This window comes from Emydura macquarii, unplaced genomic scaffold (genome assembly GCF_026122565.2).
Source record: "Emydura macquarii macquarii isolate MOO-44397 ecotype Brisbane River unplaced genomic scaffold, CSIRO-AGI_Emac_v2 contig_1230, whole genome shotgun sequence".
NCBI classification, from domain to species: Eukaryota; Metazoa; Chordata; order Testudines; family Chelidae; genus Emydura; species Emydura macquarii.
This window is the reverse complement of record NW_027131367.1, coordinates 12,639,767-12,656,779: the sequence shown is the minus strand read 5'-3', so window position 1 is coordinate 12,656,779 and position 17,013 is coordinate 12,639,767. Positions and strand designations below refer to the sequence as shown.

At 47.8% G+C, this 17,013-nt stretch overlaps 1 protein-coding gene across 1 annotated transcript; it reads right to left on the bottom strand.

The window, feature by feature from the left end:
* Positions 1-8,975: 8,975 nt before the first annotated feature.
* OTOP2 (otopetrin 2) lies at positions 8,976-14,613 on the bottom strand. The gene is made up of 6 exons (XM_067547778.1): positions 14,208-14,613; positions 13,549-13,685; positions 12,831-12,889; positions 11,613-11,785; positions 10,156-11,021; positions 8,976-9,146 (listed from the first exon to the last, which is right to left on the bottom strand). Exons 1-6 carry the CDS (start codon positions 14,611-14,613, stop codon positions 8,976-8,978), a joined length of 1,812 nt encoding a protein of 603 aa, XP_067403879.1.
* Between the last annotated feature and the right edge of the window lie 2,400 nt (positions 14,614-17,013).

Below are 17,013 nucleotides of genomic sequence, written 5' to 3'. Positions count from 1 at the left end.
GATGTGGGGGACTTGCCCAGACCTGCACCAGTTTGTCAGCAAAAGATCCTGACACCCCTCTCCCCCCATCCCACCCCCACGTCATATGTCAAGAATGGGGTAGAGCTATTCCCCTCTCGAAGTGCGGAGGGAAATGGAAGAATAAACACCTGGAGCTTGTCCCTACGGGATGGTAGATTTTGAACAGAGATGGGCCCAATCCACCCCCACAGGTGGAGCACACCCAGACTTCGGGGCTCTTTTCAATTTGGACCCAGCTGTAGTTTACAGCAAGCGACCTGGGAGAGTAACAGTGTTTAAAATGGTGCTTAAATGAGCTCTTATGATGCAGTTCTTGAGGGCTAAGAAAATGTTCTGTGCGAAGCCAGTGAAAAGACCCTGATCTACCCTAAAAGATCCAGCAAGAGAAGCCTGTTTCATGCAATGGACCAGTGCTGATTCAACTGCACCGGGCAGCCATCTGGGATCTACTAAATACACCAAGGGAAAGCAGATCCCTTTGCAGTACCCAATACACTCAGCCTGTCAGAGAAGATTCCCAAAGCCAGCTGAAAAGGGACCAGGCAGGAAGCACAGGACCATGTCCAATCTTTCCCCCGACCCTCAGGAATGACTCGGAGAAAGAAGAAGCTGAGCAGAGGTGTCCAGACTGGCCAGAGCTCCTTGAAGCGTTCTTACCTCCCCACGGGCTGGTGAGATCCGCAGGGTAGAAGCAGCAACCGGTGGGGCCCGTTTTACATTCTCCAGGCATGCAAAGCTCAGATCACCCCCTCGGTGACGGCCGTTCGGCCCGCGGGTCGCCAGGCTTCTCCGAAGGACTGAGAAGCTGCGGCAGGCAGGCAAAGGCTGACAACTGGGAAGTGTAACCTGTGCTCTCACAGCGCATTGATTTTTTGCCTGTTTACTTTTGGAATATTATTGTCATTATATTAATGACCTAGCTGAGAGGCTCATTAGCTCTGCAGAGGGCAGCCAATGGGAATCAACCCTCTTATACACCTGCCTGGCCAGCCCATGTCAACAGCCTGTTGGTTCTCCGTAAAAACCACAAGCCATAGTGACTAATGCCTTTTGAAGCTCTGCTGTGACTGAAAGCCAGTTACTCCTAACTGGCTCGCTCAAGGGAGCCCCGGGTGCGGGATGGTGGACAAACTGGGTTGGCTAAAATGAGAAACAACCTGAACTTTCCCCACGTCTCAGAAAGAACCTACACTAAGCTGGTTTTGAAGTTCCAAAAAAAGTTTGAATCTCTTTTCTCCCCACCCCCATTTTCCATTTTCTCTGACCCTTTCTCTAGAAATGGGCCAAACTGGAGGTGGTTTTTTTTCTTCGGTGATACCAAAACAAGGTTTGTTTGGATCCAGGACTAGTTTCACCTGAGCCTGCAAAGTCGGCGGGTCTTAGAGACAGGGTGGTGCTGTTGGCACATCTCTGAGCTGTTCTTTTAGATTCTGGAAGTGGAAATGCTGAGATACAGAGCCAGATCCTCAGCTTCAAATCAATGGAGCTACATCAATTGATCCCAATTCAGGTTCTGGCTCCGAATGGAAAAGACTGGTCTCAAGGTATTTCCAACCCTACCAAAAGCAGGAGCTGTGGTGAATCTTGGGAGATGCTGGTCAGGAGAGGTAGGTAGACAGTATGGTTAGACATATGGATGGATAAACATCCTAACTCCTAAGGCGCATCTCCAAACCGAACCACAGGAGTACTGAGTATGAGATACTGGTATCACTGCCTGAGATGAGAGAGCGCTGCAAAGGCAGAATTCAGAACCAGATCTGAATTTCCAATAGCACAAAGTTTTGGGGGTGTTCAGATCCTGAAGTGTGCTTTGGGCTCATCTTGATTTGAGCAGTACAATACTTGGTCTTAGTCTATTGTATGCTCCCGGCCCTGCTGAAGGTCCGTTTCTTTCTGCCACTGGAATATTTTTGGCAAATGTGAGCTGACTTCTGTTTTTGGGTTGGAAGCCTGGGACAACACTGCTGCTGTTGGCTGAGTTTGTGTTCCCTGAAACTCCAAGTGCAACGTATGGGGTGCAAAAACCAGTAAAAGGCCTCCAGGGGAGAGGTCTTCAAGAACAGAAACTTCTAGCAGTAACTTCTGTGCAGCTCTGGGGTTGTCACTTTTACAACACGCTTGAGTTCTGAGTCACAAAGTCCCTCACGGGAGACTGATAAGGAGCCAAAGGAACCGTGGGATGAGATGCAAAATTATGCTGTGGCTCAGAAATGACTTAAAAGAGAGAAAAGAAGGAGAAGGAATGATTAATCTGGCAAAAAGTCAAGAGTGGAAGAGCCCCAAGGTTCTGTCCTAGGAGTGGCGATCAAGATATTATTCCGTGATATAAACCATCCGACTTCACAGCGTAAGCCAGCCAGTAACTGATGGGGAGATTAGAAGTAGGAAGAAATTTCACCTATGAACCGGTTATTTCACAACTATCCACCTCACAGTTTCCTGCACCTACCTCTGAAGAATCTGTTACTGGCCACTCCCAGGGCAGGATACCGGGCTAGATGGACCACTGTCTGTCCTGGTAAGGCATGTCATATGTGTAGACATTTTAGACAGGTAATCAAGCTCCTTTCATAATGCCCATTTTAGTGCTTAGCAGGTCCCTGGGTTGCCCAAAGTTGCCATATATTTAACAGGAAAAACAGATTTCTGGGTAGGATAATAACAAACCTGAAATCTTCTTCCCAGAGCACTTAGTGCAAAATTGAAAGCCCTCCTGTGGACTTTAAAACCACAGGTTTATGTTTTCTGCAGCTGAGGCTGGGTCTGTCATGGGCAGGGAGAGGGGAACTGACTTTGATGAAATTCTGCATTCTGCCTTTATAACCAGAGATCCAAATCTGACCCTCCCTGTAGCTTTGGGAAGCCTGGATGGGGATCTGAACTGGGTGGTCAGCCACTCAGGTAGAGCAGATCAACCCCCAGATCTGAACACTCTGCAGTGAAGGAAAACATGTAAATAAAGTTCCCTTGAGGAGTAATAATTTAAAGTTAAAAAAATAAAGTGTCACAGTATTCAAAAGCGTTTCATGAAACTCAGCACTTGAAAAGTGCTGGGAGTTTACAAACCCCCAAACCCATCTGGTTCACCTTTGCTTAATCCTGAGTTTCTGGCTTGTAGGAGTTAGAAAGGCACGTCTTTAGCTTTCAAACATACTGGCGCAAGTTGAATCAACACAGGCCACGGTAAAACCAATTTAAGTGTGTCTATGTTGGGGCTTGAACCACATTAACTAGTTAAGTTTTGAAGTCCATGTAATGAAACAGGTGCAGTTTTCTAGCAGAGAGATGGCTTTCTTTGCTCCTGGGCTGAATCGAAGTCATTAAGACCAGAAATAATCTCTCCCTGTCCATTATCTGCAGCATTCTGATTAACAGCTTTATTTGTGCACTCAGCATTAATAAAGTTACGGGCGCTTGCTGAGCGTATCTGCACAGGCAAACTGTAAATCAGAGCCAAGACGGTAGGAGGCCAAACTCTGATGTTTTTCCAGGAGAGTTCTGTGGAATGCCTTTTGCCTAGACAGCCCCTTTACAGATCAGTGCTCCAGGATGACATCCAGTGTGAAACTAATTGACAGGTGAGATTCTGGTGTGATAAGGTGATTGAGGCTCTCTGATGGCTGCTTCTCCCTGTCGGTGCCATTTCCCCTGCGTCCCCCGCAAGAACTCTCCATGCGCTCTTCCCTTCGCTGCAGCCGAAGGAGGGGGAGCCAGCCAATCCACTGGGGAAAAACGATGGGGCAACGGCACAGTGTTGTAGCTGCCCCTCTTCCCGCCCAGCCAGCCCTCAACAAGAACCAAGACCTACCCCACACATCCTCCTGCCCACAAGCAGGCAGCCAGCCTGATTTCCTCCCCCCTCCACTCCTCATCAAAGACCCAACCTGATCTCTCCCCACCCCCCCCGCCACTGAATCCACCCACCTACAGCCCCTTGGGGAACTCCCTTCCCAGCAAACATCCAACCCCTCCCCATCAGCCCTCAACAGACACCCTGCCCTGGGTGACATCATTCTCCCATCTTTCAAACCTGACGGCTCCCCCCACGCTGCTCTCTGCGAGCAGCCAATCTCATCCCTCTTTCATGGCCAATGCTGCTCAAACTGCACCCCCTGACTGGCCACCCCCCCCCCCTCCCACCCAGCTGTTGTGTCAGCAGGTGATCATCACCCTCCCTCCTCCCCAGCTCCTGCTCCCCCGCCACACCTTAGCGCAAATAAAAAACTGACCCGGAGAGCAAGGAATGGTTCAGAAATCAGGGAAGAGGTGCAAATTCTCTATCTCCACCACACAGTGACTCAGGTCGGGCCCTAATTGCAGCCTTTTCCTCTCCCTGTTGTTCACCTTCCATAAAGCGATTTCTTATCTGCTGTTTGTTAGATTAGTTCCCTCGTTGTGTACTTAAATGATGAAAGGTCCTGACTTTTGTGCCTTTGATGGCTCAGGCCCAAGAGACTAAGGTGCTCTCCTGACACCCAGATTTGGCACATTCAGGTTTGGGTAGAGCTGGGCCAAACCTATAAAACCCCAGCTCTAAATCTGGATCCGCATGGTTCCAGGGTGTCTGGAACTGGAGCCTGGTTTGGCCTGTGAAAGGGCGAGGGCCCAGCTGTGAAATCCAGCCCCAAACGTCACGGAAACTCAAGGGAAGCTGGGCTCTTACATCCAGATTCAAGCAATATAGTGGCCTTCTTTTCAGAGGTGCTGGCTGAGTTCCCACTGACACCAATGAGCGTTTGCAGGTGCTTAGCTCCTTTTATTTAGGTTCCTAACTATGTATTTAGGAACCAGATCTTAAGGGTAAGGCTCCAGCGTTGTCCCTTTTCTCTTTGTAGCTTTTGAGTTGCTTTGTTTGATTAATAATTGTTTGATTTGTGTCAAAGGCAGCTGCTCTGTTATTTCCCATCTGTGTCCCGTTAAGCAAGTGTCCCCTGATGCAGATCTGATTTCTGTTCCTTCAGAAACCTAGGTACTTTGAGATACCATGAAAGAAAGGCTAGTCCAGAAAGTTAAGATGCTGGTCAGGAGATCTAGGTTTAATTAGGTTTAATTCTCTGCTCTGCCAAAGACTTCCTGTCTGACCTTGGCAGGTCACTTAGCCGCTCTGTGCCTCAGTTGCTGATCTGTAAAATAGTTTTCATAGCACTGCGCTACTGCACAGGGATGGTGTAAGGATAAATACATTACAGAGTGTGAGGTGCTCTGTCACTAATGGGGGACATATACATATCTTAAGTGTTCTGAGCATTTTGATCTGCCAAGAAAAAATCATCGTGAGGCGGTGGAATCTTTTACTGATCCTTTTCACTATTCTGGGTACAGGTAGTGGGTATATTATAATTCAATGACATAATATTTTAACCCGGTGACAGACGGGTTAATTGTCCCACAGTGGTATTCAGTTGAACTACTTTAGCGTTCCTGGAGTGCGTTTCTGGATTCATATTGGATAGAAGGGCTTGTGACCAGTGAAAGGTTGACACCTGATTGTGAGTTGCAACTGATGTGCTAGACTACAGCTGTGCTTAACGAATTGGTTTGCCTGGAGGTAGGGTGTCTTCTAAACTGGCTAGACAGTGCATCTTGATGCCCACCAATGCTTGTGATAATCCTTTTGAGCATTAAATAAACTGTAACCAATTCATTACTGGAAAGAGAGGTTTTTTTGTTTTTTGATTCTCTAATACATGAGAGCCCCTGCCTACATATTTAGAGATTTTCTACCTGTCTTCTTTTTTATTTTTTTGCACCCACAATTATACATGGGTGTAAATGGCTGAGCTTTAAAAATCTTGCCTTAATAACACACCTATCATCATTCATAGCTAGACACATTTACACAACTGAATAACAAAATAATAGTGGCCACCCATTGTCAATAAAATATGCTTACCCCAGGCAGCCACAAACACCCTTTTCCCACACTCAGGAAGGAGATGGATCCTGATATCTCCTTCTCAAGCAAACCCTGGAGTAGAGCTGTGCAAATAAGTAATTTTTCAGTTTGGTGGCTGAACTGAAACTATGAGGGGAAAAATAATTCATTTTGGGTCAATCTGAATGAATTTTTTCCAAACTTTTTGGTGAACTGAAAAAGTTGAATGTTTTTTCCTTTGGGCTGAATGAGGGTTTTTTGGTTTTTGTTTTTTTAAACCTTTTTTATTATTTTTTTTTTAAATACAATTGAAGTCAAATTTGAAACAAAATTGTTTTGAAGCAAAAGTCAAAATGTTTCACTTCAAAAAATGTCAGCATGAAACGTTTTGACTTTTTCAGAATTTTTTTCCCCCCGACTGAAACAATCAAACAAATCCGACACAAATTTGTGAAACGTTTTGGTCAACAAGAACCTGCATTTTCAGCTGAAAAAAAGGTTTTTTGGAAAAATTTCGCCCAGCTCTACTTGAGAGACCATTCAAGAGCCACTACTTTGAATTTTGGAGCCCTGGCTTGACCCCTGCAGCTCCACCAGACTGGTTTTAGGCAGCAGTCCATGCCTGGGAAACCGCAACAAAGGAGTCAGGAAGGGTTTAAAAAGACAGACACTCGCTCAAGGAATAGGACAGTTGTGGAGGCTGAGATCCAGGCTCCCAGAGCTTAGTGTGCTGGGATAAGATAGGCCTGCCAGTGCACAGAACTGTAGGTAAAATTGACCTGTGTGGACCTTATGTTGTTTTTAAATCCTTTTTCTCTTCTGGTATGCTTTGCTCCTGTGATTAAACTAAACAATACATTTGTTTTAAGTCCATACACCATTGGTAACGTACTCTTGAAGGAAAGAACTGCAAGTACCTGAACCCAGTCGGACCTGTTGTGTAAGCAGGGTTGATGCACAGGTTTCTGTAGCCCAGGACCTAGTGAGAGAATCATGTGGTTCCACACCAAAGAGAGGTGAAGGCTTGAGGAGTGACACCTGTGGGGATGGACTAATAGAGAGGGGGCCAAGCCCTGTAACCATGACAGAGGGTACTACCTTCTGATGGATGTTTGCAAATAATGAGGAAAGTGCAATTCACCAGCAGGAATACATTTTTCAGCGGGAGAAGATTCTGGCTAGGTTTTTTTAGTCCAGCCTTGTTTCTCTTGCATGTTAATTTGTAACCTCTGAAGAGCAGGTCTTAAAAAAGTACTGATGGGCCTGGAGTCTAGTGGAGAAAGGCATTCCAATGGGTGGGAGATCCCCTGACCTGCTCGCTTACTGATCTAGTAAGGGATCTGTATTTTAAACAGAACGACAAATAAATTTCTTTTTCATTGTTAGCAGTTAGATTCTGCATGGCACATTATTGGAAAAATGTGACACCTCCACCCATGGAATTTGTGATACAGGAAAACATGGACTGTTCTTGTAATGGAGAAGCTTTCACACCAAGTGTGTACACAGGAAAAGCGCCAAAAAGAGGCACGGTATTTAGAAAGTTGGCCACCCTTTCTAAAGTACTCTTTAGAACTCTTTTTTTGAGGGCCGGGGGGGGGGGGGATTCAAAATAGTTCAGCCACCTCAACATTTTTGTCTTTCCCTCTCATTCTGGTGTTACGTGGACCAAACCTCCAGTGACTCCAGCTGGCTGGTGAAAAATAAACTCTGCTCAGTAAAGTAGCAGGATTTTCATTGATTCTTTTATTTGAGAAATATACAAATAGCCTTGGGAAATGATTGTACATTTTCATCAGCTCTGCAATTTTCTTCTTCAGTACAATGAAATTTCCTTCCCCTGTAAACATAACTTTGTAAGAGAGAGAGACGTTGAGCTGTGCTCATGCTGGAGCATTTGCTGACATTTATTTGCACTGGCCAAATGAAGCACGGCCTGTTTAGAGTTCTTGAGGCTTGCTTCAGGTTATGCAGACAACTCGTAGATCAGTTTTACTTTCTGATGCACAGGTCTCCTAATGAAATCATTGGCAGCCCTGTGTATTCATCTATGGTCAAGCTCTGGCCTGTAGAATGCACTGGATCTCTGATGTCTGCATTGTGTGGCAGTGTGAACGCTTAGTCATTTATTGTTACACTGAAAATCAATAAATAATTTTTTTTATATAAAATAAGTTCATGTATTTTTTTAAAAAATCATTAAACTATTTAAAAAATCCTTATAATTCTCGTAATAGAATTAACCTTAGGCCCTGATTCAGGAAAGAACTTAAGCATGTGCTTAAATCTATTCCTATTCAAGACAGTACGTAAGGATGTGCTAAGGGCCCATTGACTTCAGTGGGAATTAAGCAGATGCATAGGTGCTGTCCCAAATAAGGATGCTTTCAGTCATTCTGGGCCTTGGCTGATCAGCTATAAAGCCTCAATGAGGAGGAAGGGGTTGTGACCGAGGGCAGTATTGCGAAGCTGTTAGGACCGTGGTGGGGCAGCAGGAAGCAGAGAATTCTAACGTGATTCCAAAAGCCTTCAGCATTCACCAGTTCAGTTTTCATGGCTGTGCACTTGCTTCTTCTCCTTTGTGCTGAGCTCCCAGAAGCGGGACGTAGAATTGTGTCCCGTTTGCCTTACGTGCCTGAGTTATCTCACTGAAGCCAATGGATCTCTTAAGGTGAACGGGATTCAGCCTGCACATAGATGGGCTCTGACCCTGCAAGGTGCCGAGCGTTCCCCTGGGAGAATGAAGTCTGTGGCGTTGAGAGCACTCGGCAGGAGCAAGCCCTTAGTAGGAAGGTGTGTCAATTTAAATGAAAGTGGTTTTCACTGCCCCACTTTGTAAACATCCCACTTTTCTAAAAGTCTTAGAACTTCAAGCAAGAATTGAAAACAAACACGCACTCAGACAGAAAACCAAATCTGGGACTATGAGTGGCAATTTTCCATGGCGGTGCAGTAATGCCCTGTCATCGCTAGGGCGTGAGATGCATGCCACCCTCCAACCCCTCAGTACAGCTGCTCAGGCTTTCAGTTCCGGGGTGGGAAAGGTGGCTTGATAGAGCAGGTGTTCATCTTCCTTTTAGGACATGATGTAGACCTCCAGCAAGCTGGCCACCGCGTGCATCCGGTAGAAGATCCCAAACGGCAAGCAGATGTCCACAATGGCAGCCCACATGGGGTAGCCGTAGAATTTGAGCTCCCTGTCGTTGTCGAACTGCGGCCGGGCGCCGAATGCAGGCATGATCCAGAGCTGTTTGGAGATGGGGAAAAAACATGACAGTCTCAATGAGAGGGGTGGTAAGGGGTGAGTCACTGCAACTGCTGCTAAGGACTTCAAAGGGCAGAAAAGTCAGAGAAAAGGGAAAGGATAAAACTTCTAAAATCAGGACCATATTAGAGCGAGAAAACGGCCCAGTTGGGGTTGGAGGCTCTTTATCTAAATCATCGGTGCCTGGTTTGTTCAGAAGCCATAGCTCCTATGAAATGTATGCAATTCCTCCGCAGCTTTCCTGTAAATCAAAAGTGACTTAAAACATAGGGGACTCATGCTACATTTAATTGGCTTCCCCTATGGCTTGCAACCTAAAGGAGTGGCTGCTAATCAAGGGTAATTGCTAATCAAGGGGAGGTGTAAGTGAAACTAACTGGGGCCAGATTCTGCTCTGAGATAGACCTGTCAGTAGAGATACTGAGATAAATTGACCCATAGGGTGAAATCCTGGCCTCACTGAAATCGATGGAAGTTCTGCTATTGGCTTCAATGAAGCCAGGGTTTCACGCATGTTGTTTAACTATCGGTCACTTGACATCATGTCTTTTGATGTCTAACATATAATAAAAGAGCTTAGATCCAGCTCTCGATGCCTTTTCCATACATTAAAAATGTTGTACAAAAGGATTATGCTTCATGAAAAATATTGGGACGGATTCTCCACTCCTTTGAACCAATTTCACAATATTATGGGCTCAGTTCTCTACTGGCATAAATAAGCAAAACTTCACTGAAATCAAGGGAGCTGTGCCTAGTTACACCAGCCGAGAATTTGTCCCAATAACTTGACTGACTTCAACGCAGCTACTTTTGATTTAAGTCAGAGGGAAATCAGGCCCATGATATTTTTTTCAGAATGGGATCTCAGAAACTTGCCCACATCCTGTGCTACTAGGTACTAGAGTAAGAAAAAGGAACATTTTCCTTAGACCACATCCTATGTCCTCCACTGTCCCACCCCCAAAATCCCTTTCTGATTCTCACTTACAATTACGTTGCACAGGAGCAGGAACAAGGAGATCTCCTTTAGGAACTTCCTCCTCCATTTCACCTTCTTGGGGACCATTATGGACTGCACTATCTCTGAAGGCTGGATTGCTACCGTACCTAGACTGTCAGGCATGGGGGATGGCAGAGCACTTCCACCATCAGGGACGCGGAGGGATACAGCATTGATATTGACAAAGGTGAGTCCGTATAGATCCTTCCGGTGAGGATCAATTTTGTGGTCCTCTTCTGGGGGTTGCCGATGAAGGCCTTCGATGATGAAGATGTTCTGGAAAGTGTGCTGGGCGATCATCAGCAGGGAGTAGGTCAAGTTGAGGGCACTTATGGCATCCCTTGGTGTGCTGGCCACCACAGCCACAATGGAGTAGTAGGAGATAGCGTATTGCCCCAAGGCAGCCCCCATCAGCAAGGCCACATCCAGAGTCCTGGTTGGATTCTTGTGGAGGTCCATGTCTCTCTTATCAAACCTGTAGATGATGGAACCTCCGATGGAGACGAAGGACATCAGGATCAGGCAAACTATGTTGAAGCTGTAATACATGATGAGTGCTTGGTTCTTGTCCGGCTGGCTTTTGTTATTCACCTGCACCTCATAAACAATAAGGACCGCCAGGCCGCTCACCAGTATAAATAGCCCCAAAACAGTGCCCACAAAGAAGGTCCTTCTGAAGAGCCTGAACTTCAGGTGATGGATGTGGTGGGTGTGGTGGTCTATGAGGCGTCCAACGTTCTTCCACATCACATACAGCATGGCGGAGGCAAAGAGACTGTACTCAATGTTGAAGGGGTACAACCAAAAAGAGCCATTCTGGAAGATCTGGCAAATTTGGCTGTTACAATTACAGCCTTCTGTCGAGCCACTTGGCGTTCCAGCTGGAACAGGAAAAACACATACATTTGACATTGTTATTGCACGGCACAAGCATTTATTAACAGTCCTGCCTGAAGAGCCTCAGTCTGGAGAATCACAGTCACTAAAATCCAAGAGCAAAGATACAAGTAGATTTCATGAGTATGAGAGGCAGGGCTGATTGGCACTGAGAGTCCGGCCATTGAAACCTCTGCCTCCCTTGGGTTTGCTGCCTTTCTGGATTGCTTTCCCCTTTGTCAAACAATCGGTTTAGTGAACGCTCCTCTCTCATCTGTGCCTGTGTAGAATCCCTTCTTCCTCTCGCTTCTCTCCCACCCTTGTTCTTTCTTTTGTTCTCCCTCTTTCCTTTTCTTTTCCTTATCCTTCCTTTTCCTCGTCTCCTCTCCTCCTCCCCTGTTCATCCTAGACTCTCCCTCCCACCCCCATGACTCCTCCTGGATACAAATCAAGACATGAATGCTAAGGGCCCCTCCTCACACTAGATAGCGCCTGACTCTGAGCAGTCCCCTTGCATTCACTCAGCCTGAGTTAGGATATCTGAATCCGATCTGGAGAAAGGCTTCTACCTCCTAGCCTCAGCTCTGGGGCTTTGCTATTGGGCAAATTACCTTTCATGATCCATTTGTGTGTTTCATCCGTTGTGTTCTGGAATTTTGTGTGTGATTTATGCACGGACTCGTCCGTTACTGCCGACATCCACACGGCTAGGTTAGTGGTCAAAGTCAGCATCAAGCCACACCTGTGCAAGAGAGGAGAGGCATAGAATCAAGGCAACGTCTACTTCTCTGGCAACTTTCGTCTCCAGGACTCACTGCACTCTTCAACCATTAGTGAATTAAACCTCGCCTCTGTGAGGCAAGCAAGGACCATTATCCCCATTGTATATATGGATAAACATAGGCACGAGGAGGGGAAGTGACTTTCCCAGGTCACACAAGGAGCCCGTGGCAGGGTCAGGAATAGGTGTCCTGGTTCCCTGTCTGCTGCCTTTACCACCCTCTCTCATTCCCTTCACTCTTTATACCATCTACTTGCTGGTAAGCACCAACCAAGTATGATCTCTCTTGTTATTTCTGGCTCAGCCTCTCACAGGGCGTGGGTGGAAGTATGTAGAGTAATTGGTCAGGGTTGGCCTGTCCAGAAAGGTGGATTCAGTCTTGCAAAACTGAATATGATTGTCTGAGGTCTGGTTTCTCATTCCATTGGCCTTTTGATCTTCCTGACGCTCCTCTAGAGTGCTTTGTCTTCCGTACCAGGACCAGGACGTTCATTGAAATGTAAATGTTATGTGCTAGTGTAAGGCTGGGCCCCTAGCTTCCCACTTCTGGATCTTAAAGTCTGAGCTGCTAGTGCCTGAGCAAAGGCTGTCGCAGGCTCGTTAACGTCTCCTGTGGCCCAGCCGCCATTAGAGGGGGACAGCGTGCCACCCTGAGTGGACAGGGTTTACACTGGAAATGGACTCAAACCAAAACCCTGGATATGCCTCTCCGGTTTGCAGCTGGCCCCCGTTTCTATGGGTTACTGAACCCAAACTGTGACTGGATCCCTCCCGTCGTAGCACTTCAGGGCAGCCGGGATCCAAATGGCCGATCTCAGCTTCTCACCCCAGTGCCATCTCGTGCGTGAGCCTGGTAAGATAATCCTGTAATAGACCCACTGACATGAAGGAATGTAGGAATGTTCCTCCTATAGCTGCAGCTAATTGCAGGGGAGGCTAGGCAGTCTTGGCAGAGGAATGGGGACCAGAGCAGGAGGAAACCCGCCCAGCTGGGAGAAATACTCACCTGGTAGCGTCCAGGTGCACGTGGATGCAGTCTTTGGCAGAAACCCACAGAAAGTACGTCTGGAAGAAATACAAGTTTTGATTCAGACAGGCCCTCCAGGCGGCAGTGTCGGACTAGAAACAGACCCAGCCACTTCCATGCTCTGCCAAATGAGTCAGGCCCTGCCCCGTTCTCTGCTGCATCAGGCCTGTGATCCCACCCGGGGCAGCTCCTCTGCCGTCCACTCCTGCCCCATGTTGCTGCACATCATCCTGCCGCTCCTCATCCCGGGCTCCCATCCAGCCCTCTCCGCTCCACAATACTGACGTCGAGCAGGGGTTCCTAGCCGGGGGGGTTGAGACCCCACAGGCAATCATGAACAGATGTCAGGGGTCACGGCCATCTGCCCCTTTCCATGTTGCTAAAGGGGAGAGAAGTTCTGGCTCGGACCTGGCTAGGCGGGATAGAGTTCAAGTGAGCAGGTCATAGCAGGTCATAGTTGTGACTCTCGGCCTAGAGCAAGCCACCCCAGATCAGCTATGTTAGGTGCTCACCGGGGAAGAGGAGTTTAGTTAGAGTGCACCTGAGTTTGCTCTGCTAGGCTAGGATGGATCAAGGAGTGTGCTAAGCTCGCTGGGCAGAGAATGGTCCAGGAGCGATCAGCACCTTCTGCAGGCCAAGCATTGTCCCTGAGCTGACCCACATGTCCCCCCGGGGCGCTCAGAGTACCCAAGCTCACCTGGATGACGACGTACACAGCCTGCACAATAGGGTAGATGATTTTGATGGCGGACAGGCAGTTGTAGAAGCTGGAGTAATACCCAGTTTTAAACACGTCCATCACGAGGGACAAAATGGCAAACAAAAGCAGGCCTCCTGTTGAGGAAGCAAAAGGCAATTAGAGACGCTGTGTGCATGGTGGGGGGTGGACAGACAGATGTATGTGAGCCCACGCTAGTGCTGATGGGTGGAGGAGGGACAGAACTGGCATCACCAAGCAGAAGCAGATGACGTTTCAGGCTTCCCCTTTATAGCGGCCCCAGTTTTCTTTTTTACCCAGCACCTACAAATTCTTTGCACCACCAGCCCGTGTAATGGCAACCGAGTGCTTCAGAGAACCCTTCCACATAAGGCCCGGACCCAGCAGGACACAGGTTAATGAGACTGAGCATGGAGAGTCCAACCGTCAGACCCAGAGCACTAAGGAGAGGACCCTTCTGAAGTTCTCCGTGAGGGATGTTTTGACAAGGAAAGAGGCTATGGGGCCCCGATGACGCCATCTGAGTAATGCTTTGCCCACAGCGCACTTACCTGGTCTGGAATCCCATCTCTACCTCATTTTGCATCTTCCCACCAGCCCTGCCCCCCCCCAAGGCATCATCTGTGGTGGCTTCCTACCTCTCAGCCAGACTGGTCCCGCGTGGGAGTCCTTGCAGAGGATGGCGTCCTGGCGCTTGGCGGTGACCAGGAGGTAGAAGAGGATCCAGGCGATGCAGATCAGCATCATGATGGTCAGCATGAAGAATACATCGTAGTCATGCACAGCTACCTCGTTGAAGGCCCCACTGCTCACCAGGGTGCAGGCCAGTAACACCAAATTAATGGCCAGCAGGACCGAGAACATGCGGCCTCCTTTTTTCCAGACCTCCTTGGGGCTGTGTGTCAAGGGGGGCGAGGGCGGGTGGTGGCTCAAGGAGCCAGTTGGGCTGCGGGCCACGCTGTCCTTGTTTTCCCTCCGGCCGGAGCCCATGATGGAGTCTGCGCGGCGGATCTCGCTGTCTGTCCACACGGGCTCCTCTGTCATGGTTCAACTAATGCTGAAGCCAAGTGTTACTGCTGTCAGGAACAGAAGCCAAGAAAAAAAAGGATCACTCCATCTGAATGGCCCAGGGCTGAACCAAAGGGGAGGGTGGGAGGCGGGGGGGGGGGGGGGGTTCAAAGGAGATGGAAGGGTGGGGAGGAGGCAGAAGCTAGCAAGCACTAAAACTAGGGATGAGCTGACTTCTGACATCTCTCTCCAAACTCCATCCCCTGTCCCCCGCATTCAGAGGAACACTGACTGCAGCTGCATTTCCCTGTGCCAGCTAGTACACGCATGGGATAAGAGCTGGTGGGGAGCCGCTATGGATGCCTAGAGAATGTTCAGTAGCGCAGTTGAGTGCACCTACTGGGAGGAGACACAAGAGGGGACGTTCTCCACCTGGCTTTGTGCCATTCTGTTGATGTTCCCCTCAATGCAAGGTTCTTGTGCACCCTCAGCCCCAACTTATTTTCTCCTGGGGTTGCACCTTTTGTGCAGTATTGTGCATGCCCTGCTTCTGCTGTTATCGGGATGAGACTCAAGATCTGTCTCTGCTAAGGGGAATCTTTAGATGTGAAGAAGCCTGTTTAAAAGGGTAGCAAGACGTTTCATCAGTAGCATTTGGTGACTGAGACCCTGTGGGCTGCATTCACTGTTTCGTTACTTTTGACATCTCAGATCAATGCATGTTAGAATGAATTAAATGCCAGTGTAAGACAAGTATTAAATCCCCAGGGTAACACACACCTAATATATAATATAACATTTAAATGTTTATCGATGTGAATGCAGGGCAAGATCAAAGGTCTCAGAACAAATGGCCAACATGGTTGGATTTAAATGTCAGCCACAAAACGTGCAGACGAAATGCCATGCTCCCTGCAAAGAAACAGACGTATTAAAATGATAAACCTAATAGACTAGGAATCCCTTAGAAGAACACAGTGTAGTTTGCAGCAAGCTTATGCATTAAAACAGGTTCCTTAGTGATCTTGTCTAGCTTTCCAACGCCTCTAAAGCCTGTTACGAACAGGTTAAGCTCAGTGCTTTATTAATATTTTATAAAACGTTGAATTTATCACTAGGTAAACCTGGGCTGAAGTATCTAGGAGAGCAAAACTAGCATTAAAGCTGAAAGTCATTTCACCAACCTGCTTTTATGCCTGCAGCCTGATTCTCTGATCTTACCTGGGCTTCCACACAAGGTTCCTCTTCCCTCGGATCTGGGCAGCTGAGGAATTTATACCTATTTGGACATCTTGATTTACACCATCTCTGGAGCTGACAGTGCTGCTTCATAAACTTCTCTGTGAAACTCACATGATCCATTTTGTGCAATGGGCTGGTTTTAGGGAAGAGAGAGAGCGGGAGATAAGAGTTATTTGCCTTCGAAGGGCATGAGGTATGAACGTTACTGAGCATGGCGTGACCCACCCCTCTAGGTCACAGGATCATAGATCAAGATCTGTGACCACAGATCCATTAGATCAAGGCCATGCCCCTGAAAGGGCAGGTTAGATTGCCCTGACAGATGACATATTACGGGCTAAACTTTGATCTTAGCTGATGTTAATGGGCTTCTCTCTCCCACTACAGAGTATGGCTAATACTCCAGGTGTAGACACCAGCCCACCCTAAATTGCTCTATGTCCAGCCTGCCCTATCTGGACCCATTCTTGAGGGAAAGAAAGGAATCCACTCCCATATCCATTCAGGCCTGGGCGCTGCTCAGTCTTTCTCTGCTTGGTCAGTGTTTGGGGAGGTGTGCAACGGGGACTGAGTAGAATTTGCTGTCCTTGTTCCTTGGATTCCATGCACTCCTCAATCCAAACACAGCCTATGACGTGCTCTGCTGGGACTGCTCCTTTCTCTTTGCCACCGGTTAATTTCCCTGTATCTCTCTTCAGATGCCAAGCTGATTTGTCACTGATGGCGCGTAGGCAAGGAGGCTGTACACCGTTCTCCCATGGTTGCTGAGCCATGGGCCAAAGCCGGTTGCTTAACCATGGTGGTCTCAGTAGGACAGGGTAGAGTTGTGCTCTGTATTTTGGCAATGGTCGCTCAAGACAGGAAGCGGCCTAATAAGAATGGGCTTTTTTCCAGGCTTCACTATAGCTCCACTTCTTCCTTGTGTTTCCCTTCTATAGAGTGGTCTATCTATGGCAGAAATAGGTCTAGCTCCTCTCTTTCCTTTCCAGTCATCCCCTCTCCTGGGCTTGGGATAGATGGGGCTATTTTCTGCACATCCCCATTTCCCCCAGTAGCTGTAGTGTCTCTTCTTTCCGCAACAGTGTCGCTGACCAACTACATCTCTTTTCCCTGCCCTGCCCTCTGCTGGCTGGGATGGGGATTGCTATATCCTTTTCTACCCCAGTTGCCGAAATACCCGGCCTTGTTACTTGG